Here is a 25,090-nt window from a genome sequence, read left to right on the forward strand (position 1 = left end):
GTAGCTTGATTAAATTCTGTTAAAATGCTGAAAGCTAAACGGTCTAACGTGGCTGTATTTCACTAGAAAGGATCCAGCACTGGGAAGTACAATAGTCTGCAGCTAAAGACACAGAGGAGACTAGCTGCACCACTGACGGGACTTCATGGTGCGTTCTATTGCACTTCGTAAGCTCACGGTGCATTCAATGTTGTTGGAAAGTTCCCTTCTGCCATCTAATGGTTCTTATTTTTGTCATTTAACAGCAATTGACTCGTGAAATAAGTTATTATTACATTTTAAAGAAATCATTTCAGGCACCGGCACCGTTGTATGTATTGTAATGTACTGTTTTACCACCGGTATTGGAAAAAAACAAAAAACAATACCCGACCCTAGTCTGGACTGAATAGAGCAACAAGAGCTGGTTAATATGGACAAAATCTAATATTACGATATGTTTGACCAAATACTGTACGTCAATGTCGATATTGCGGCGATATTGTTAACCCAGTGAGATTTTTGATAAATAATCGCCAATAATGTGGATACAATGACTAAGTGGGTAAAGGCAAATAATAAAACATCTAGTTAATCTGGTAAATTCAGAAAATCACATCACCTTAGCCTTTAAAACCAGGAACAGACAACTCTTAATGTCATATCATGATATTACGACGTCCATAATTTAAGACGATATTTAGCCTCATATATCGATGTCGATATAATATCTATATATTGCCCAGCGCTAATGTTGTCGAAATATCGAAATAAAGTCACAATCTTGAATATCGAATAAAAAAATGGAATCGTCAATACTGCCACGCCCCCATGTCACGTCTGGTCGGCTTGTCAAGCGGAAAAAACACACGTGTTGAAGTGCTCCAAGTCAGTCAACCTCCTGTAACTTAGATAGCATGGCAACTGCAGATGGTGGAGACCCATCGACAGAACTTGAGCCCCCTCCTCTTTCACAGAAGTGTGTGAAAGTATTTTGGATTCCCGCGTTGTCGACATAAAAGCTATGTGGGTGTATTATATTCTGTGTGTTTCCCATTGCACATTAGTCTAGCAACTAGCGGACATTCCTTCTGCTTATAGCTTTATCCCAACAAAACCTCACGGTTGAATTTCAGCCTGCATGCACGTTTTGTAGCCTAAACAGAGCAGCTTATATTGGTTATATTAGAGAGAGCAACAAGTTAGCGGACTGCCCGAGTCGCCCTCTTTGCTATTGGTCTGCTCAGCTGGCTCGATGGTGTTTTAAGCCCCCAACTAAACCTTCACGGCAGCGCTGCGACCATCGTCTTCAACCATCACCATTGCCTAATCCTAGTGCCTTCTGACGACGTTGGGGGCTTCAAACACCAAACTCTGTGTGCTTTGCATGACATTAGAATCAAAAATGTAATCGAATCGAGGATTTGGAGAATCGTGACACCCCCTACCCAGCCCTAAGACCAACAGTGGTAGTAGCAGCCTGTCCAAAAGTAAAAACAAAAGAACAAAAAGTTACCTGTTGGGAAGTTTTCCTCACATGTTGACACAGTTCCCTTCAGACTTGCAGCATCTCTGGAGAAACCAGGCACTGTTAAAACATGAAGATGCAGCCATAACCAAAATTGCAAGTAACTTACTTTTATTTTAAGCCCTAACACAGAACTCATATGACTATAGATGGCTGAAGGGTCTTTTTTTTTAATGGAAAATGCTGCACTGCTACTGTGCCACTATTATTTCTAGTCATAGTTCTGTTATCTTTATTGTTGACTATAATTGCCACTGTTCATCATACCAACGGCTATAATTATTGTGAATCATATTTTTCTATATCTGTATCCCAACCGGCAGCAGCAGATGGCCACCCACCAAGAGACAAGTTTATTTTTTATTTAGTTTTTTATTTACTTGACAGTGACAATGCACAGCTCCTTAGCAGTAACAGAGTTAGCAATGAGCTAACAGTCAAGGACAACAATCAAATTTCACAGTATTAAAACTCGCCCCCAACAACAATAACACAAAAACACCACTCCGACAACAACAGCATGAAGACAACACTACAACAACAATACAATTTCACAGCATTAAAACGCAACAACAATAGTACAAACAATAACATTTTAGGGATCGACCGATACTGGTTTTTCAAGGTTGATACCGATTATTAGTCGATAATGAAACGATAACCGATAGTAAAAGAGAGTCAGATTGTGTTGTGCGAGACATTAAGTCAGACTACTGCTGTGTTCCAGGCAACCCGTAACCCGTGTTTTCAAAACCCTTCTACCCGTGAAAGTGCCCTGGAACGCCAGTCATACACGTAACTTACTGCCCGTGAACTTGTACCAGATCGTTGTAAACAACAATAAACAACAATGGCGACTCTGTACAGACGGCGAAAGCCTGGGTAAACTTCCGGCAAATTTGAGATATGCTCTGCAAGTCAGTCTGGCGAAGAGCCCATTCAAACCCATTTCCAATGTCCCCAAAATCAAGGCACCAATCACAACCGGTGAGGAGGGCTTTACGCGACGACGATAGCGCACCAACGGCGAGCAGCTTATTGTTCACATTCAACGTGACAGCTACCGAAGCGCAGCGTCACCTGGATCATTGTTTGGACTATCCGATTTGACACTGTAAATAATATAGAATTGTATAGTAGACAGTACAGTGTAAATGTGCTTCAACATGAAAACATGTTAACATTACACTAATCAGCCCATTAATACTTATATCATTTAGGTATTCTAATAATTAACAGAGTAATAGGTTGTAATAAAATATGATAAAGTCAAAAATGTGTCGCCTATTGTTTCTTGACTGTGATGTGTAAGCCTAACTGATAAAGATATAGCAGTTGGTTTAGGAAACCTTAAATCTCAGTATAGACTTTTATCTATTCAAAGTACTCAATTTTTTTTTAAATATCTGTCTTAATAATAATAATAATAATAATAATAATAATAATAATAATAATAATAATAATAATAATAAAAACTGTCTTAAATATGCCTGGAAGGGATCTTTAAGATATGTTCAATGAGTTGCCGCAAGGGTTGAACAAAATCTCAACATTAAGCATATCACATGAAAGCCATACTTTAATTAATTTATAACTTATTATTTTTAATTAGGGTGGACATTCAGGCATGGCAGTGGAGATAATTTAATTTAGCCTTATCACATATTTAGATTTGAAATCCACAAAATACTGTTAGGCTATATTTATATTAGATAAGGTTTTTTTTTATAATTCGGTATAATGACAAAATAATATCATAGCTTACAGTGGTGGAATGTAACCAAGTAAATTTACTCTAGTACTGTACTTAAGTACAAATGTTGGGGTACTTGTACTTTACTTGAGTCTTTTCTTTTCATGCTACTTTCTTTTTTTTTTTTCACTGTTTATGACAGTCTGTTGTTTAATCATACAGCATCTCATTTTCCACAACTTCATGCATACAATACATATTATTATTTTTAACAGTTCCTTTTGTTTCTCTGGTAGTTTTTCTTCAATAATACACACAGATTTATATGAAAGATCAATATTTAGACCATACACTTTTAATTTGTCCCAGACTTCTTTAGCTCTATAACAGTCTATCAACAGATGCTGCTGTGTCTCATCTTAATGCATTTTTTTGTTTTTTTATTCATAACAACTCCATGACACTACAGCTCTGACAGCGAGTCGGTTTACAGACATCAGCCATCTCATGTCACGAATGCTCTCTGAAAGGTTTTTATTCTTTAAAAATGTCAGGAACTTTCTACTTCTACTCCGCTACATTTCAGAAATATTGTACTTTTTACTCCACTACATTCATCTGACAGCTTTAGTTGCTAGTGACTTTACAAATTAAGATTTTTGAACACAAACAAGGTTTAATTATAAATTTAACTACCCAACAATATAAAGACCTACAAGTCCAGCTGAAATGAGAAATATGGGTTTCTTTCAACCAAATTACCCAAAAATAACGCTCTTCGCTGTTAAAATTAATGATCACTTTTATTCAGTTTGGGGTGTTTTATTCAATTTGATATAGCATTTGGGAAAAAAACACTGAAGTGCTTTCAAAACACGTCATTTAAGTTTCAGAAAATGTTTTGGGTCTTTTATTTTATTTTTTTACGTTTTTGACGCGTTTTCACAGCAATTTGTTAGTGTTAGTGCACGGGTCCACGTGACAAACCCTATGGAGCGTACCATGGAGTGTGTGCACATTTGGACAGAGTGACAGTGTAAGTGAAGAAATTGATAGAGACAACAAAACGGAACAAATCAGAGAAGTGAAAGAAAAGTTGTGTCCTCTTCTCTTTATATATTTTATCCTGTCCAACCAGTAAAACATGTCCTGTTCTGTAGACATGGTCCTTATTTATTTATTCATGTTGGACCAGTCCAATATAAGAATAAGAAAACTTGTTTCATTTATGAACCTATTTTGATGCGTTTTCCCGTAACTTCTGTCATTTTACACGTTCAAAAATACCAAAATTAATATCGATATCGCAATATTCATAATCGATATCGCAATATCACATTTTGTCAATATCGTGCAACCCTAGAGTAGGCCTATTCTTACTTTAAATACTTTAATTAGGCTACAATTTCCTGACGATAATTACATAGCTACTTTTACTTAAGTAACTTTTTTTACTGCAGGACTTTTACTTGTAACAGTTGTTTACAGTGTGGTGCTTTACCTAAGTAAATGATCTGAAAGGGCCACTACTTCCACCACTGATCTCACCGCCTATCTCTCTGGTTCTGAAGTATTAGATTATTAGTAATAGCCTACCTATTCTGCTGTGTCGGTTTGATTTCTCTGCCGCCTCGCGGTGCTGCTGGCCGTCTGTAGCGCTCTTTCTCCGGGGCCCGCAGCCGCCGATGTCTCTGTCCGACCTGGCTGACATGTCCAACACCACCGCACGGTTACAGTGTCCCCGTTCCCCGGTGAGCGATCAACTCTTCAACATCACGGGCTTCTGCTCGGTGTGGCCAACCAAACTTCTCTCTCCAAGTATCGGAGCAGAGGCGGGAGTGTCGAGCTGGTGTTTCCTTTCAAAATAAAAGCCCCATTGACAAAAAAACATTTGACCTCAACTGACCTGCCTGTGTCGCAGATTGCTCAGATGAATGCACACTGAGATTGAGCTCAACATTTAAGAAACGCGTTCCTGTCTTTGGCAGAAGATGTTATTAAAATCACAATTTTGCAGCTTATTTTTTAGAAATGGATAGGCTATAGCTTCTTGTTGGAATTAATGTTTGAATAAATGATCTTTATTCTAGCCTACTTACAGTACACAAATGTGTGCTTTGCAATCTAATGTAATGCTGGTTAATAGAGTTTGGTTATAATTACTCAATTAAAAAAACAAATACATATTATCGCTTCAAAACATTATGAACGTAAATCCACATTTTTACGAAACTCAATTCTAAATATAACTGAATAAATAAATTGCATACTTATTGTATGAATTGTAGTATTTTTTGTTGACTAATATGTATTTATTTTTATTTATACGTGTCTTAAGAAAGGTCCCTGGGACCGAAACGTGATGACTAAACCAAACGCATAGGTGAAAAGTGTGTGCAGGAATTTGTTATTATTTGTAATTATTCATTTATTCCCATTTCATTTTTCAAAATACACATTTTTCTGAATGCATTATTGTTACTTATTTATTTGGTGCTTGCGTTGCTGGAAGTAGATATTTTGGCACTATTTATTTTGTATTCACTTCATTTTGCGTTATGTTATTTACTTTATTTATTTGTTAATTTGTTATTTTCAGTATTTCTTTACCCAGTACGTACAACTGGCTATGAACTTGAGTGCAACTTGTGTACCAATCAGATTGTTGGCAACAGAAGTGAAGTGTGCAAAAATGTAGCCTACTACCATTGTTATAATAATAAGACAACATTGGTCTCTTATTTTGAAGTTACATTTCCTGTTTAGCTCCAGTTAACTAGACTCTTGACTCTACACTGACAGGCCTAAAACCCTCATCACATTAATTCTGTTTGTGTTATTACCTCTGTTTGTTATTTACATTCATGCTGCAGGTTGTATATCTGTCTATCAATCCAAATAACCAGATTCAGTCTTCACCTTTAGTGAGATTCAAGTATTGAAAGGTTCCTCCAATCCCTCCTCAAAATTCAAGTGTGCAGTTTTCGGGTTAATTATCACTCACTGAACAAATAAAGCTCTTTCCATTTTCCAGATCAGTAAATGGGTCACAGGGCTGCATTTTAATGATGCTCTCATACATAACGATAACCTATAGAGTGTCAAACTCAACTACTCTGAAGGCCCCATTGGAAAAAGACAATCACATCGAGGACAGACATGTACATGTAGATAGATAGATAGATAGATAGATAGATAGATAGATAGATAGATAGATAGATAGATAGATGGATGGACTTTATTCATCCCTAATTGGGAAATTACTCTGTTACAAGCAGCAAGTTACAAGGACATACACCCATACTCACCCACACACTTACAGAAAATACAAGACTTATACCAGAAATAATACATAGGACAAAAAATAAGATAAAATTAAATAAGATAGCAAGTACAACTACTGAAAAAAATGGACAGGTATATACAAGTGCAATAGTTTATTGCCGTGCAAAGAATGTTGAAAAAAGTGACAAAAATGTTGCAAAAAAGCACCAGAAATGTCGAAAATAGCGTCAAAAAAATGCTGTGAAAATGCGTCAAAAACGTTTAAAAGAAATAATATATAATAACAGATATAATATAATAATATCCGTGTGGGCCGGATCAAAGTTTGCGAGGAGCTGGATTTGGCCCACGGGCCTTGAGTTTGACACATGTGACCTAGACTAATTTCGGGGAATACAACCAAAGAACTTCCCGTATTTTCTTTCACTCTTTCTATCCTAAACGTCGCCCCCAAAGCAAAAGTTTGCCTCTTTTTTGGTTGTGTGTGACAGTTTGGGTGAGTGTGTGTGTGTGTCTGTATGTGTGTTTTCCCTCAAACATCCCAGGAACAGACTCAGCGTTTCCTTTCCTCCAGTCAGTTCCTCTTGTCAGCTCAGAATTGCAGCGGCGTTGTTCTAAAACCGGAGCAACGCTCAGGAATTTATAACAGCAGCTACGAGACAATCACAGGGAAAGGATCACAAGATACATGATGGCTCAGCACTTACACATTCTGAAAGGTGTCATAAAATACTTTTAGTAGTAGTCAGATGACTTAAGGGGTGTAAAGTGCAGGAGTCTTTATTATTATATGTGAGTGTGAATCCCTGAAAGTTATATACTCCTTAGACACCACCATGCGATAAGGTCAGTGATTTCACAAATCAATCATTTACTCAAAAACTGCATCATCACATTTTCCAGCCATGGTGAAAATGTTAGCGAGCAGCTTCCAGCAGACACCGAGGCAAGATTAACATTCATTAGGAGTCATGTTTGTGTTCACCTGATGAATGTAAGTCCAATGTTCACTCTGCTTTTAGCTTGGTTTTGGTCTCCACCAACTCCTGAAGAAATGCTGGAGATAATGAGATAAAAGAGGTGAAAAGCTCAGAAAAAGGTGAAGTCAATTTGAAGATTTCGGTCAATCCTTTGCAGGTATATCACTATGAACAACACCTTTTACATTAGACATTTGATCCACCCACAAAATAAAATATTTGATGGTGCAGCTTTAAAAAGGCTGTAGTTTCCACAATTCAGTCAAAATTCCCCAAATGTCTTCCCTCCTCTCTGTTAATATAGTTCACCATAGGTGTAATTTACTGGGGGGATAGGGGGGTAAAACCCCCAACACCCCCACACTAATCAAAACTGTGCTTTTTCAAAATTTGTGTCACTTTTTTGGACGTTTTTAGTTGACAATATTTTTGGATTTTTTTTTTTTCAATGTTTTTGTTGCCTTTTTGAGTTTTTTTTCCGAATTGCTGTCACCTTTTCCGACATTTGTCACTTTTTGAGTTTTTTTTCCGAATTGCTGTCACCTTTTCCGACATTTGTCACCTTTTGATGTTTTTGCCACAATCTTTTCAATGTTTTTGTCGCGTTTTTCAATACATGCAGACATGTCTGCATGTATTCTCAAACCCTCACAAGGAGATACTGCAGATAATCTGGACCAAAATCCATTTTAACATTTACAACTGCAAAAGTTATTGTTAAAACCCTTAATGACTTATTAACATGTATAACTGCAAAATTGGTGGTATATTAGAAAGTGAGAAACCAATCAGTTCTACCAAACAGAAAGGATAAATATGTGGAAACAGTATTTTTCCACAACCATACAACCCAGAAGTTATTTTATTAATGGATAATAATGTAGCCATACATCTACTTTATACTCTAGAGGGCGCTCCTCTTTACAATCGATCTAAACTCTGCCGAATTCAGCCATTACTGCAACTTGTATGCCAAGTAAACTCATGAGTAAACTACTATCAAAAGTGATACTTCCATTTACTGCTTTCAAAATAAAAGTCTAATTGGCCAAGCTACGTCCATTCAGTCGTTTGAATGACAATGCTTTTGTTTTGAAGACAGATTCCTCTTACATCCGGCGTTACTAGCGCTAACTCCGAAAAACTACTGTCTTTCAGCATCATCCAAACATTAGCTTGTTGGTTAGCTTTTCAGCTAGCCAAACTCTTAGGAAAAATAGAGCTCCTAGCCAAGCTTATCTATGAGTCGCAAACGAAACCACAGTTTCGCTGAAACGAGCCTGTCTCCTGAACTCCACGGTGCCTTCATGGAGCCTCCCGGTTCAGCGAGCCGAGGCGACGGCGATTTCCTGGAGCTGGAGCACGACGAGGAGCTGCTCTGCTCGGTCAGCGACATCACCGAGCACCTCGGCAGAAACATCACCGTGGTGCTGGAGACAGCGCTGTCTGAGATCCGCAAAATGGTCAGCATCAGGATACGAGTCCTGAAAATGGAGCTGCGCGAGAAAACCGAAGAAATTGAAGTCTTAAAGGCGAGACTAGATACAGTCCAGCGGGATGGCAGGGACCCTTTCCCCGGCGTTACGACCATGGAGCCGTCTGGAGATGCTGGCTTCAAGAAACATGACTTCAGCTCAGGCACCAAACACAATAGTATCGACCCAAGGAGAGCCAAGGCTGTCATGCCGGGTGTGAAGAAGGAGAATATAGATGCTATTTGCGACTATCTGATGAAAGACAAGAACTCGAGGGGGTGTGCTGAAATGGACGCAGACCAGAGCAGCCAAGCCAGCGGCGACCGGGAGCCTCGCCAAGATCCGGACCCGCACTCCCTCAACCTGTGGCCCGACAGCGGCATGGCTGGCTCCGGGCACGGGCACGGAGACTCTGAGTCCACCACAGATGACCTGTTCAGTATGCTCCCCTCTGGCAGCAAACGGATGTATGACTACGAATGGATAGCACCAATGGATTATTCTTCAGACCTGAAAGGTAAACACAGCTGTGTGTGTGTGTGTGTGTGTGTGTGTGTGTGTGTGTGTGTGTGTGCGTGTGTGCGCGCGTGTGTGCGTGTGTGTGTTTTTACTACACTATGGAGGACACTTCCGAAGACATGTACTCATGAATCTATTACCGTGTAACGTTACACCTATGGAAGCCCATTGCAGCCAGCAAAATAGATTTAAAAAAAGTTAGCAATGATGTAAAAAAATAAATAAATACTATTGCTAATTCAAAATTATGAGATAGTGAGTCATAATTATGAGATTCTAAGATAGCATTTTAACATTATCATGGGTAATAAGGAGATTCATAACATAACTTCACAACATTAAGTTTCATGACATAACATGATAAAGTTTAATGTTAACATTTTTAACATGAACTATGATGATGAGAACAAGAGTTTTTTTTGTCATGATGGCATGTATAATTCAAAAATCTCATTCTGTTAATATTTTTGTGAAAGCACCAGAATATGGACGTTGATGTATTTGGACAAAAATATTGTAATATTTGATTTGTTTTCCATACTGCCCAGCCCTAGATTGTAGTTTGGCAAAACAAAAGTCCAAACGCATTCATCAATCACTAAACAGCGCTTTATTTGTATCATTTTATCAGTTTTTTTCTTTTGCTAGTGACCTCCATGAAATGCCGAAAAGGAAAAGAGTATCTGCTAGAATTGTGAGAACATGAACAGTTTATTCCCACGGTGCAACTTTCCTCTGGAGAAGTTTAACGTGATGTAATGTTTCCCAGTTCTGAAGGAGCCGGAGTGTGAGAGCAGCCCGAAGGCCCCGACCGAGGACGATGAGGAAGAAGAGTCGCCGAGGAGGGACGGGGGAGTGCTGGAGCCGGCCCAGGCCCCGCTGTCGCACGTCCATCCCTCCGAGTTCTCCATGGAGCCCCAGAGCTCTCCGGGGGAGGGGGGGAGTCCCTTGCAGGGCAGCACAGACAGGCCTGTGGCAGGTTGGTGGAGAAAAGCAATGATTGGGGAAATTTGCCAGACCCTCCTCCACAGTGCTGCGGAAGAGGGTTGCGGTTTCTTTTTTAAACCGCAATTAATGCTAACATTAGCGAAGGGCCTAAGGGGTATAGCTGTTGATGGTAGTTGTTGATTTTGTTAAGATGTGCCAAATTGTAATCTTATAAGTGATTATTGGGACAATTTGGAATTGTTACAGCTCTAGTTTTTTTGTTTGTGGTTTCAGGCCAGCAGTTCCCCGGCCACACCTACATCTGCTCTCTGTGTGGAACCTTCTGCCCCGACTCTGTGTTCCTCGAGGAGCATGTCAAACTGATACACTCGGACTCTGCCGGCGCCCAGGCTCTCCAGGCCCTGCAGTCCACCTGCTCGGCGGTGCCTGCCATGGGGGACGGCAACGCTGACCCGAGGAGGGGCGGCGGCGGCGGCGGGGGGCAGAGCGAGGATGGCACAGGGGCCGGGGCCGGGGCTGGGGCTGGCGGCGGTGGCATGGCGCGGGGAGCGGCACCTGTGAAAAAGGAGATTAAAATCGAGGGCGGGTACGAGTGCGGGGACTGCGGCCGCCGTTTCAACTACCTTGGCAACCTGCGGCAGCACCAGCGCATCCACACCGGGGAGAAGCCCTTCATGTGTCCCGAGTGCGGGGAGCGCTTCCGCCACGCCGCCCGCTTAAAAAGCCACCGTCTGGTGCACAGCAGCGCCCAGAGCCCCTTCCCGTGCCCCCAGTGCGGGAAAGGCTTCTCAGTGCTGTCGGGACTCAAGAGACACCAGCGCGTGCACACGGGCGAGAGCCCGTACGCCTGTCCACAGTGCGGCCGGCGCTTTAAGGAGCTGGGGAACCTGTACACCCACCAGAGGATCCACAGCGGCGCCACGCCCTACTGCTGCCAGCAGTGCGGCCGCAGCTTCCGCCACCTGGGGACGTACAAGAGCCACCGCTGCACGCCGCTAGGGGTGTAAATCATATGTTGTTTTTTTTAAATCACAATACGATATTATATTGATTCTTTGGACAACGGTCGGATGTTAGCTGATATCTCAAAGTCTGTCGCGATACAATGGCCGTTCAATTCAGGGGCCTGCGATCGATATGAGACGATATCACGCACCCATTTAACACAGTCACACTACACTAAAAATATGATTAGGATCAGGCATCGAGTAGGGCCGCACGATACGAGGAAAATATGTGATGACATTGTTGAATATCGCGATAGCGATATTACTTGCGATAAATAAACCGATATTAAAGTGTGCTCAATTCTGCATTTCTGCTGCTCTTAGTATTCTGATAATTACAACAAATCGCTAGTTGAATTTAAAACAAAGGAAATCATTTCCAACATCTTTTCTTTGAACAAATTGAGCTTTAATTGAACGTAAAAGGCACCACTTAAAAAAAAAATGACAGTTGCATTTTTATTTGCAGTTTTCGGCTGATATTTTCTCTCAACTCACACAAACGATCTCTGAGTGTCTATTGCGATATGTTGTAGTCTTTTGCAATGTGCGCAAGTCGATATTGCGATGACGATAAAAAAACGATATAGTGTGCGGCCCTAGCATCGAAAACCGGTTCCGACTTGAAAACTGTTTCAGAAATAAAGTTTGGAAAATGTGTGTGAAATAAGCATGTGACCCGTTTCAACTCCACCGCTCAAAAGAATCGATAAGAAAGCGGAATCCAAAGGAAGAATCGGAATTTGAATCAGAATTGTTAAAATCAAAAAGGATGCCCAACCCTGAATATGATTTGACAATTTTATTACTGATCTCTTCTAGACATTGAATTAAAAAAGAAACCGCTCTTTTTTTAATAAAAAGAATAAATATAAGGTGGGAATCTAAAATCAAGGGACATCTACAGACGACATGTATTGATGGTTTTCACTTTGCATCGATACATGGATCCATAAGGTGGTAACGCGCGGCAGGATATGGCGCCCGGCTCTAAGGCGTGGCTCGCTGTCGAATGCTGCGGGAGGTGCTGGTCATGTGGAGAACAGGTGCTGGTATCCTGGGATTGGCGCCCAAAGCTTTTCGCGTTTGGTCTCATTCTTTTCACAATAATGTCGAATACGTGACAAAAACATCAGAAAAAGCGCCCCAAAAAGTTCAAATAAAGCGACAAAAACTTCGAGAAACGTGACCAAAACGCAAAAGTATCTCGTCCTCACAAGAAATCAATCCAAGGCTAGCAAAATGATGCTAACAAAATGCCGCTAACATCACGTGGCTAAAGTTAATATTTCACATTCACAGCATGAAATCAGTTAACAGTTGCCTTATCATCTTTAGGTTTGTTGAAGACACTATCAGGTACATTTCGTTGCGTTTTCAGGAAGATGAATACCTCCTCCTCGGCAGCCATTTTGACTGCTACTCAGATTAGTTTCTCGTGCATATATAATGACAGAATTTGTATTGTTTGTTGGTCGCAGCGGTGTCAGTTAGCAGTTAACTCGCTCGTTAGCCACTGAACCGCAGCAGAATGCAGGCAGAGCGAGCAGCCGCCAGCTGTCGACCCGTGCAGGACTTGACTGTGACCGGCAGGTAACGTTAACTGGTGCCTATACGCAAACAACGTCATATCATAAATGATAGGGGAACCCAGCAACAGCGATGATGAGCTTTTCCTCCCTTTTCTCGGAACCAATGTTTTGGTAGGAACGTAAGTTTACATCGTATGTTTCTCCGGAATCAGCCAGCGCGAACAACGTCTATATTCCGATTGCTGGCGTTTGCCCAAAATGCGACGCCGACAGATTTGCCGCTCCTTGCAGCTGCGAGAAGCTCCCATTGAAAATTAATGACTTCCGGTAACTTTAGAAGCTCAAGTCGGCGGCGGTGTGTACGTACAGTAAGGCACTTCCCTGAGGGCCATCGAAAAATTAAAATATCTTTGACTGGATTATTGCACGTCTCATACAGGGCTCTCACATACAGTTTGGTCGACGAAAATGCCAACAGTTGTCGTTAAAAATGTAGAAAAAAAAAGTTGAAAAAAGTGACAAAGCCAAAATGTATTGTGAATCTCAATAGATATGGGCGCCAGATCAAAATCTGCAAGGGGCCGGATTTGGCCCCCCGCGGGCCTTGATTTTGACACGTGTGCTGTAGGGGCTCCATACATTTCAGACAGATACACGCGGTTTGGAGCACAATAGGAACTCCCAAAAGGAAGGAAGACTAACGTGGATCATAGGGAGAGACTTTGATTTGTGGAATGCAACAGTGACTACGTTTACATGAACATAATATTCCGGTTTTTGCCCTTATTCCAAAAAGGACGGTATTCCGACTAAGCCGTTTACATGGCTAATGAGAGTCACCAATAATCCCCTTTACATGTAGCCGTGCAAAATACGACTTTTTCAAAGTTCACCAGCGGCGGCGGACTTGTTGGACCGTGTGAACACAGCGTCCCTCTTTCATTCCTTCAACTGGCTTCTTGAAAATGTCGGAGTAGCGGAAAAAAAAGTAGCTCTGTTTCTCCTTCTAATCGAGAGGCCGTAAACTGCGGTGAAAAACTAGATTGAGACGCATATTCTGAATGCGCTGTATGCATGTCCAAAGAATGCCTCTAAAACCTGAATAATACCAGAATATCCCATAAGTCTTAATTGGAAAAAGCTATATTCGGAAAAAAGCCTTATTTGGAATATCCAACCGTATGCTGTTTACATGACCTGCATCAAATTCGGAATATTGTCATGTTTGGAAAAGTAGTGGAATATTGGTGTGAATGCGAACGTAGTCAATGAAAGTGTTGAATATATTCGAGGGTTGTTTGAATCCATTCTTTCATGTGCGCCATAACCTGCCGAGCCTCCAGGACGCCTGACTTAGTGGGACACCAGCACCCACATGTGGACGGACTGTGTAACTACAACAAAAAGATCTATCAAGACTGCTTGGTGCTGTGTGTAGAGCAGGACGTTTATTATATCATTTTTAACCAGTGTAATGTATGTTACAGACTATATATATTGGTTATTTTATACATTTGCCTGTATGACAACTAAGAAAACTGTGTGATGTCAGAAAAAGAAGAAAAAATAACCAACCTTTATGGAAAATAACATCCCAATCGTCAAGGAGTGTTTACTTTATTTGGTCCGATTCAGTGGAAGCCCATTTAAAAAGACTCACGCTTGTCTGTAAAATGAGTTTTTTTTTTTTTTAAGGTCTTAGCACCGTGCGCAAGACTAACTTATCCAAGCCTGTGGAATTGAAAAGCTAACCATTGACAGTCTAATAAACAGTTGTCGTCACGTTGTCTCATGAATGTGTTTTTAAACCAATCCTAGGACACACAGGGAGTTGGGGGGGGAGGAAGTGAAGCTACGATTGGAGGGATGTGATGATCGTCTGTTAAAAGGCAGAGGCAGCTTTGTTTGCATACCTTCGTTTTATGTAGCTAGGTAAGGACTACTAGCCAGTCAGAAGCATAGTATGAGGGCGTGCCCTGACAGTACCTAGGTAAGGACTACTAGCCAGTCAGAAGCAGAGTATGAGGGCGTGCCCTGACAGTACCTAGGTAAGGACTACTAGCCAGTCAGAAGCAGAGTATGAGGGCGTGCCCTGACAGTACCTAGGTAAGGACTACTAGCCAGTCAGAAGCAGAGTATGAGGGAGTGCCATGCTAGCAGCTAGGCGAGCATTATAACGTGTGTTCCAAAGTGACCACGTTTGTCAGTAAAGGCTGGACTACAATAGAGCTGTTTGGAGCAGTTGGTGAACAGTGTTTTCTGTTGGAGATGGTAAGTCCCTCTGGGGTGGACTTTTTCACTTTGTAAACCTATAGCGTGCACAAAAAAAGATATATAACACAATAAAGGAAAGGGGAAAAGCCAAAAAGCATAATATGAGCACTTTAACATCCAACGTCCACACTGCTCCAAATGCTCCAAACCCCAAGCTCATTGGGTACCCAGGAAACCAAGTAGGAAGTAGATTGGATGAACGGTTCATGGGATATTTTAAGGACAGACGCAGAGACACACACACACACACACACACAGAGGTTTCCCGATTTATTAGACAGATGTCTGTATCAGAAATATTGGTTTAAAAAGAAACCCATATTTATCTAATTTTAATTACCCAAAAATTCCATACAACGCACTTCATAAGTACAATAACTTGTCAACTTCCATTGAATTTTGGGTGTTTTGTTAAATTTTGTATGATTTGTAAAAGAAATTGAAATGTTTCGAAACAGTATCCTCACTGAACTTTGACATATACCCAGTCTGTGATTATCCTTCCTTTAACGCGGGTCATTGAATCGATACATGGATCCACAACGCCCCCCCGCCCAGCTGCTGTTTCACTTTCTGATACCAAGACATTTGTGTCACAGACAGACAGAATATTTGTTTAAATAATTCATAATTTCTTCTTTTTCTTTTTACTCAAGAATTAGGTATAATTTCCTATAAATGAGGTTTATTGAGCCTGAATTCCAAAAATAAGTGTAAAACTAGTGGTTGGAGTTAGTTGTATTTTATACATGGTACAATATATTGCCATTCAGTTGAGTTGGAGCACCTTTAGCTTTTGTTCTGTGACATACGTATTTCCTAGTGAAACAGAATATTTGAGTGGTAAATCAAACACTTTGCACTAGATTGGACCGCTAAGAAGTGGGCAGGCTAAGAGTTTAGCTCAGTACTGACGACTGTTGGCAGTGGCTCCACACAATCTTCCCTCAACGCAACAGTTCAATCAGGAGGAGGACGACAAGATTAAATGGAAACGTGACTTACAAGAGACTTACTTACGAGATAGTATCTTGTGGCCACGAGATAGTATCTTGAGGCCACAAGATAGTTATAAATAATTTTTTTGACAAAGTGGGACCAAGGGGGCTCCGTAGATTTCCTGAAGGCTCTGTCACTGCAGCGCCTCTTTCCATGCCGCCAGCTCACACGTTCGCCAGGCTGCTGTCATCTAGCAGTGGCTCTCTTCACTGCTAGATGTAGTCTACGTGATACGCAGGTATAAGCAGTATACCCACTAGGAAAGCTGGGAAAGCAACAACATACTTTCCATTATATTTTTGATATATTTTGAATTGTCAGTGTGTGTTTCTTCTTCACACAGGCTAAATAAAGGTATTTCCACCTTAAATTGGTGCATAAAAGTGTATCTAAATAGAGGAAATTCTATTTAGATACACTTTTTTTAGATACAAAAGGCAAATTCTGGCCAATACATACACCACTGGCTTTGTTCATCTGCATGGAGCTTGTAGCATGGCTGTGCTGCACTGGCACAGAGCCAGTAACATCTAAAAAAGGTTTCTCTTGATTGAATTAGAGCTCAGCCACATTGTCAGCAGCTGCAAAAGCATGTGGCTGGTATAGCATGTCTGTGTGTGTGTGTGTGTGTGTGTGTGTGTGTGGAAGAAGTAGTAATCAGATCCTTTACTTAAATCAAAGTACTAATACCAAAGTGTAACAACACTCTGTCAAGTAAAAGTCCTGCATTGAAAATGTTACTTAAGTAAAAGTCTGTAAGTAAAAGTACTCGATGAAGAAAAATCCTCACATTGTGGTCATGGTCTCTAGCACCACCCAGTGGTCACTGCCTAGATGACACAAAACTTACGTTTGTACATTCTTTCCTTTGTATTTTTTTAATATTTCTTGATTGAATATGTGTTCTTGGATTCTATCCTATTTATACTTTCTTGTATATTATGTATGTGTGCTGTGTGGGATGATCATTTGCTGCTGTAGCACTGACATTTCCCAATTTGGGATCAATAAATCTATCTAATTTAATTGAATCTAATCTATTATAGGCTGCTACAGGAGAGCATATGTCACGGTCTCTAGTACCACCCAGTGGTCACTGCCTAGATGACACAAAACACAAAGCATTTTGGCATGTTATCATGTTAGGCCAAAATTCAGCCATACATCAAACTCTAAACAGCTGTTGATAGGGTCAGGAACAATTCCTGTGGAATCCCCTTAGAACACCAAACACCCACTTTAAATCGACTTGGAAAGTCTGTGCTTTTATAGATTTTTAAAGTTACACCCAGTAAATATGTAAATGGCTGTCAAACACAATCCAAGCATGCTGTCAGGGGTGGAAGAAGTATTCAGATCCTTTACTTAAGTAAAAGTACTAATACCACAATGTAAAAACTCTGTAAAATACTTTGTTACAAGTAAAAGTCCTGCATTGAAAATGTTACTTAAAGTGACTATATGTAACTTTCAGTTTCTGAAGCTCTGTCATTTCTCATACAATGGTCTTAAATGACCTGTAACAGCAAACGAGACTTACAGTGAGAAGAACGCTATTTTTATAAAGTTTTTATCAATGCCTCTGCCTGGGTCTAATTTTTCCCGCTTAGTCACAGAATAATTTGAAATTTGTTTTGTGTAAATTATTAATAATTGAGCAATGGGAAAATAATTGCTAATTGAAAAATTAATCGTTAGATTAATCGAAAAATAATCGCTATATTACTCGTTTAAAAAATAATAGTTTGTTCCACCAAAACAAGTTCCTTTGTGAGGCTATTTTGCCGCGGCACCGTCCGGCACTTAGCACTGCCCATGACGATTGTGATTGGTTTAAAGAAATGCCAATAAACCAGAGCACGTTTTTCTCCCATCCCAGAATGCTGTGTGGACTAGCCAGACCCTCCTGGCTTTGAGTTTCTTTAAATTAGCAGTGGGGTGGCCCAAGTTGTGCACTGACTTACTCAGGGGCGGCATTAAGTACTGTATGTGTGCCTGCAAATAATTAATTTACCATTTCTGTCTCCACTACTCATATCTACTTTGATTTACTAACATTACTATATCCTAAAGTTTCTTACATTTCTGTTTTCAATTTTAATTTCTAAAGATAAATAGACCTTTATCAACAGAGTGGCACCATGCAAATGGAATATAAAGTGTTCATACTTTATTCCTTGAAAAAGAAAATGTACCTCCATACATAGGCTACATACAAAAGGAAACAACAAATGTGTATCAAAAAGTGTTCTCACATCTTTCAGGAGCTTAAGAGTGCATTGCAGCTATAGACAGAAGTCCGGTTTACTCGTAAAAACGGTTAGTTCAAACTAAATCACGTCTCTGACCGGGCAGATAGCCAATCATAGTTTAGGATAATGGGTTGGCATCTGGGATGACCAGTCAGATTTCAAAGGGTTATATTCAAGAGGCATGTGTCTTGAAATATGAACTTACATAAACTATACATGTACATATTTAAACTATTTATCTAAAAAACTTGGGGCTCAAGCCCCCCTAAATTTCATCTCAGCCCCCCTAAAAAATATAATAATAAAAAACTTAATTAAAGTCAATTTTGGTGCTTAAAGTTAGAGTTGCAAACGTGTCCGTTAGTGACAAAGTACAAACAATTACAGGGTGAAAGGGCTTGAAATGTTTAATATCCTGTGTCGCTGTCACCGATGCTATGTACCTGTAACCCAGTCCAGGAAAGGGTTAACACAAACTTAGTTTTAGCCAATCGGAGGTGGTTGAGGTCAGAGGTTATCGGCAGATAAAATTACTGATTTAGCAGGGGGGTTAACACTTTTGCATGCACTATATCCGTGTCACATTCTCATTGGGGGCTGAGCCCCCCCTAAAGATCGGTTCCTATCTATTCTATATATTCTATTCTATATTCTTGCACGGCAAGGTATCCAGACTAGTGCAACAGTAATTTTCGTTTTTTACGTCCTGCTGCTCCCATCGTCAGCCAGGTAATATGTTTTTTACTAAAGCAGTATATTAAATCAGATGTATTACCTACCACCATTTAGTTTTGTGTTATTTAAGATATTTATAAAATATCTGGTCATGCCAGACGTAATTATTCCACTCATTTTTTAAACAATGCAATTACCCTTTTCAGCCACCAGGGGTGCAGTGCTCCCCCTGCCCCACAGCAAACTCATGGGTCAGACCCATCTGGTAGAGAAGGAGGGCCGAGACTAAGAGCTACATGGAAATATATGCACCAAACAAGCCACTTTGAAATGTTGCTGTTAAAGTTGGGTGACCCTCCCCTCAACAAAGAATAAAAAGACATGACCCTCCCCTATTTTCCTTTGGTGGTCCATTCCATGAATACCGAATGGTCCCTAGTGTCAATGTATTGGCCGTGCAGTGGCTGCTTGTGCTTTTTCTTCAATCATGTGTTGAACATAATCGAACATTGAATGCTGCCACGTCAGAGCGGCCAAAGAATCAAAAAGCTTCACCATACTTTTTGACAATTCAATTTCAATTCAATTCAATTTTATTCATAGTATCAAATCATAACAAGAGTTATCTCGAGACACTTTACAGATAGAATAGGTCTAGACCACACTATAATTTACAAAGCCCCAACAATTCCAACAATTCCAGTAATTCCCTCAAGAGCAAGCAGTGCGACTGGCGAGGAAAAACTCAATGAACTTGGATTTTAGTGTTCTATGGCACTATAGACTGTTCATTATGAGATTTTAGCTTTAAATATACATCAAGGGGTTTACAGTGTAGCTATGTAACGTTTCCTAATTAACGTTAGCACCTGTGGTCCCTGGACAAGAAATCATTAAACAATACAAAACATTTTAAATGGTCAAAAGCAAAACTGAATTAGAAACTCATGCCTAAATAAAGACAGGACCTTAAGGAATCGTACCTCATACAACTCCATGTGACTAATAAATAATGACTGATGAATTGATTGATTGCTTGCTGCTGAAAAGCTGCTACACAGAATCTCATTATGAACATCCTGTTCTGATCGATTACAGGCAGGTGGTGAAGGAAATGGGTCTGGGGGTGGGCAGCAGCATGTTCAAAACCCATATCAACATCCGCTGCCATTTGTCAACACGATGCCATGAGCCTCGGCAGTCCTGTGGATGCGTCTTCAGTTCTCGCTGTGAGCCGCACAGCAGCAGCAAGCTCCACATCTCCCATTTTCATGTTTGACTCTGATATTCCCCAGCTGCTTTTTATATAGGCCACTCATTGATGCAAGGCTCATCAGGATATGCATAGGCATATAATCTGCTGCTGCAACAATAGCTAAATAAAAAAGGTGCAAATTTACATTGTCTATGACTTCTGAACAGGCGACCGCCGTAATGAAAAGAAACGCGAGGCGATCTCTGGGATTTCTACGTAATTAGTGTACATAACTAACGTAGCCGTAACTACCAAGGGGGTAAGCTTCTCCTTGGTACGCGTAGCTCCTATTGTGCCATTTTGATGCTAACAAGCCATCACCTTCCGTTAGCATTCCATTGACTCCCATTCATTTTGGCGCCACTTTGACAGCGAATAACTTGACATCTGAAGCGTTTAAAGACTTTATTTGTCCATTCTTTATTTCTAAAGAAACACAACAATGTATAAAGTAGCAGACGTTTCTGTAAAAATAGACTTACATTAGCTGTTTAAGTTTAATTACTAATGTTAACTACTTTAGTTAGCAATAATTAGCCTGTGCCTATGTTATCTCCTTACATATCTACCTACGCTGTCCGTCTCTGCAAGATTGGGAATGATTTAGATTTCTCTTGGCACAGCTAGCAGAAGACTTCCAACTTTCAGACAGGTTACCCACGTCACATTTACGTTGTCTCTCTCAGTTGCGCAGTAACGCTCACCAGAAAAGTGCTTCTAATATCCTTAACTGGTCTCCGTCCAGAGCAACGGGATCTGTTGGTCCATTTTATATATGTCAATGGTAACTACACACACTGTAACCTACACAGTCTCCGTAGCGTGAGGAATTCACAGTAATGAGTAACGATGCAGCACATAAAAAAATTTATTAAACTTATCGAAAATATGTACTCAAGTAAAAGTGGAAGTAGGAGAAAAAAATAATACTCCAGTAGAGTACAGATACAGCCTTTTAGTACTTAAGTACAGTAGTGAAGGAGTTCTACTTTGTTACTATACATCTCTGGATGAAGCACATTCTTCTGTGGCCAGGGGAGGTGATATAAATGTGTGCCAAGGATTTCAGTGCCAAACACACACTTCTGACAGAACGGCAAATAGTGCCTTTATTTAGAATTTCGGCATCTCCCACGGCATATACAGACATGCCACTTGCAAAAAAGTGCAGTTCCACACAGACCATCTGTGGGATGGTGAGAGCACGGCTTCGCGCTGTGCGGTGCTGAATTTTGGAACCCAGCAGTCTGCGAGAATAATGGATTCCAATTTAACAAAATCTATACCTCTCATGCAGGTACTCGTCAGGAAAAGCTATAGGGTCTGATTTGTCCCGAAACACCCTCTCACGTCTGAAAGCATGTCTCAATATCCAACCCGTTCGTAAAATATGGACGTCTGGGCAGTGGCTGTCAGCATCTGAAGCGACGCAAAAAGTACCCTTCAGCGTGTTTGTAGAAAGCACCAGGGAGAACAGGAGGTCTTTTTTTTTTAAGTATTTGACAGCATCCTATGACTGGGGCGAGTAGTCTCGCTTTGCCAGACCTTCCTCCACATTGCAGCGGAGGAGGGTCTGGCTAGTCCACACAGCATTCCTGGATGGAAGAAAAACGTGCTCTGGTTTATTGGCATTTCTTTAAACCAATCACAATCGTCTTGGGCAGCACTAAGTGCTAGACAGCCTCGGGAAGGAACTTGTTTTGGTGGAACGTGTACGTTCAAAAGTTGTTTTAGTCGTGCAACAAAAAACTTAGATTGGACAGATAGTCTAGCTAGCTGTCTGGATTTACCCTGCAGAGATCTGAGAGCAGTTAACCATAGTCCTCAGAAATCATGGAAGAGGAAGGTCGAGGGTATAGACTACTGGGCAAGCAAAGCGAGAAGAGGACAGATACAGACCACAGCTGTATACTCGTCTATGTAAAGGGAAAACATCTAGTCTTTGATAATGAAAAGATTTTGACAATGAGGATTGTGTATATGTAATCCTATGACCAATCCAATATACTATACTATATACATTATTTGGTTCTTGAACCAACCTTTTTCTTGTTATCGTGCAACTTTATTTTTACCAGTGGTTTTTTCCTACCAGTGGTCCCAAAACTACTTTGTAACGAAGTAAAGTAAGTGTGAACTGTGTACTTTTTTCTAGAAAATCTTTCTGTCGAGCCATAGCAGGTATAACAAAACACCCCTTCTAGAAATACCCCATTTACAGATGTAAACATTATATATTATTATATAACTATAAATCACATATTGTACACATTTACCGCTGCCCATATTCCAAACGTATTTTCCATACAGTATGTTTACGATTGCTTTCCTGCCTTCCAGGCAGCCTTTGCTTTTTACTCATCTCAGTGCACTATTAAAATTAGTGTGCAGAGACTTTGTTCAGATAGGTAATCTATCACGGTGACCTTTTTATTCCATGCTTATACAAGAGGGAGCGGGGACTGATTTGAAAGCTATTGGTGCATTAAAGAACACTGACATTGGAGCATTAAGAGTCAGCTGCTGGACAAATTCTCTGTAGCTATTGTCCTTCTCATAGACTGTCAGAGCCTATATGCACCAGTGGCTTTGCATGAGTCACAGGCAACATTACTTGTTGTTCATGTATTGGCATTTCTCCACTCATCCATGAGGCTGCATTAATTAAACCCTCTGCCCCCTATAAGGGCCACTTCAACTTTGACCTAGTTGCAGCTGACCTTTCGAAAGTGCAAAATGAGATAAGAGCATGTTGTTACCTAGCAACGGGAAATAGCTTTCTTGACACCCTTGATGACAAATACCTGGGCTGCCCCCCTGCCACCCAACTTAAAAAATCCTGGTATCGCCCCCGGCCACTATGTGTTCTAGTTAAGCATAGAGAGGTATAGTAGATGTTCTCGATCTCTCTCCTATCCATCTACCATTTTCCAGTTTGTAGGGTTGTGCACTGGTGGGAGCTACTGTATTCTCCACAGGAAGGTAAATCAGCTTGAACCAATATGTTTCCGTGTGGTTGGTCGTGTCATGCGTGGGACGGTCGATGTCATTGATTTCTGCTACGTAAGAATTTGCTCACCCGCTGATACTGTCATAAATGCTACACTACAGAGGTTCTCTATCGTATCGAGACTATCTCTCCACCGTTACATGTTCCATTATGTACGGGGATGATCCCCCTGAAGTCAGGTACGTGGTTACTTCTTTAAGACACACCGGCTGGCCCGGCCACACCCTATAAAGCACCTGTGCTGGCGTGGAATCACTGATAGTTTGATCGGAACCATCTCCGAGCGGCCTACAGCTGGAGAGATAGTCTCTTCACTCAGAGAACCAAAGTCACAACGTAACCGAGCGGTTTCTGACAGGACAGGACTGATGTTGATGGCTGCCAGTCTACTTCACAATAATCCCTCAAATCCTCTCATGGATTATATTGCAAGATACAATTTTAAACACATTCATTCACACTAGTCACATATATGAGCTGGATAAGAAAGTCTTGGCTTTCTAAATACAATTCTAGTAGAATTGTACAGTTTGAATTTATTTCCTAGTGGAAAGTATGAATAAGAAGAGAAGAAAGAACTGTGAGAAACATTCATGATAATGCAGAAAAAAAAAGTAAAACTGTCAGTGTTGGAAGCTGAACTGCATTACCTAAATAAGCTAAGAGTCTTAGCTTATTTAGGTAATGCCGTAACAATACATTGCTAGAAAATCTAAAATGCTAAACTGTAATACTGTCAATAGTGGAATCTCAAATGAATTGACTGAAAAGGCTGAAAGAAGAAATACTTTGTATTATTATCAGACATATCCATTGCATAGAACAAAAAAGCATGACCCTAAAGACCTGAGGGGTGAAATACATTGGCTGAAAAGAAGGGGACTTAATGACATTGCATTACAAAAAGCTGCAGGAGGAAATGCATTAATCACAAGCATGTGAGTGGAACTACATTTGTTTTGGATGTATTATCATATATGTGTGATTATGGGCTGGGACAGTCTGCCAGGCCATCTGTATATCACTTTGCCAGACCTCTCCACAGCACCACTGTGTACACAGCTTGCAGTGTGAGTGGTCAAAGCAGTGAGTGTAAAAGAGTTTAATTTACCATAAATTCTTTACATTAATAAACCTCTGTTATTTTATTTTTATTTTATTTTGAAGCAGCCACACACACAAATGTACTGGGAACTTTTTCTTTTTTTGGAGTGGGGGACTGCTCCGAAGATGTGGTCCAAATCCACAAGGAAGGAGAGGAAAGAGCTAGTGATTTCCGAGGTGGTCAGGACAGAGGAGGAGAACTATCAGATCAAAGCCCTTAGCCAACGCCAGCAAGGACGCTGGACGACCTAGGAAGGAGTAATAAGCAGGACTGTAGGTTGGGCCGACGTGTGGAAGATCCCCCAAGACAGGCTGAGTTTCCTCATAACGACCAGCCAGCAACCTCTGTCTGTGGTATGGCTCAGAGGAGAGCTGCCAACTCTGGAATGCCCCAAATCTGAGCCTGCAGCACATCCTGTCAAGCTGCAAAACTGCACTGACCCAGGGTCGGTACAGGTGGCGCCATGACCGAGTCCTGCGGAAGCTGGCGGAGATCCTGGAGGTACGCAGGGCGGAAACAGCCAGGGAGCACCTACCACCGACATCAAGGCAGCCGATCCACTTCGTCAGAGAGG

At 40.8% G+C, this 25,090-nt stretch overlaps 2 protein-coding genes across 2 annotated transcripts in view; one reads left to right on the plus strand and one right to left on the minus strand.

The window, feature by feature from the left end:
• Positions 1 to 5,013, minus strand: part of sh3tc1 (SH3 domain and tetratricopeptide repeats 1) — a 33,345-nt gene extending 28,332 nt beyond the window's left edge. Inside the window, exons 1-2 of the mRNA XM_028606194.1 lie at positions 4,797 to 5,013; positions 1,496 to 1,567 (exon numbers count right to left, since the gene is read on the minus strand). Coding sequence (XP_028461995.1) covers positions 1,496 to 1,567; positions 4,797 to 4,911 — 187 coding nt within the window. The 5' untranslated portion in view covers positions 4,912 to 5,013. The remainder of the gene's footprint in view (positions 1 to 1,495; positions 1,568 to 4,796) is intronic.
• Positions 5,014 to 8,550: 3,537 nt separating this feature from the next.
• On the plus strand, positions 8,551 to 11,414 carry znf16l (zinc finger protein 16 like). Its single transcript, XM_028563721.1, has 3 exons — positions 8,551 to 9,457; positions 10,229 to 10,438; positions 10,681 to 11,414. Exons 1-3 carry the CDS (start codon positions 8,707 to 8,709, stop codon positions 11,412 to 11,414), a joined length of 1,695 nt encoding a protein of 564 aa, XP_028419522.1. The 5' UTR covers positions 8,551 to 8,706.
• The last annotated feature ends 13,676 nt before the right edge of the window (positions 11,415 to 25,090 follow it).

The sequence above is a fragment of the Perca flavescens genome, chromosome 19 (assembly GCF_004354835.1).
Source record: "Perca flavescens isolate YP-PL-M2 chromosome 19, PFLA_1.0, whole genome shotgun sequence".
In the NCBI taxonomy this organism is placed as follows: domain Eukaryota; kingdom Metazoa; phylum Chordata; class Actinopteri; order Perciformes; family Percidae; genus Perca; species Perca flavescens.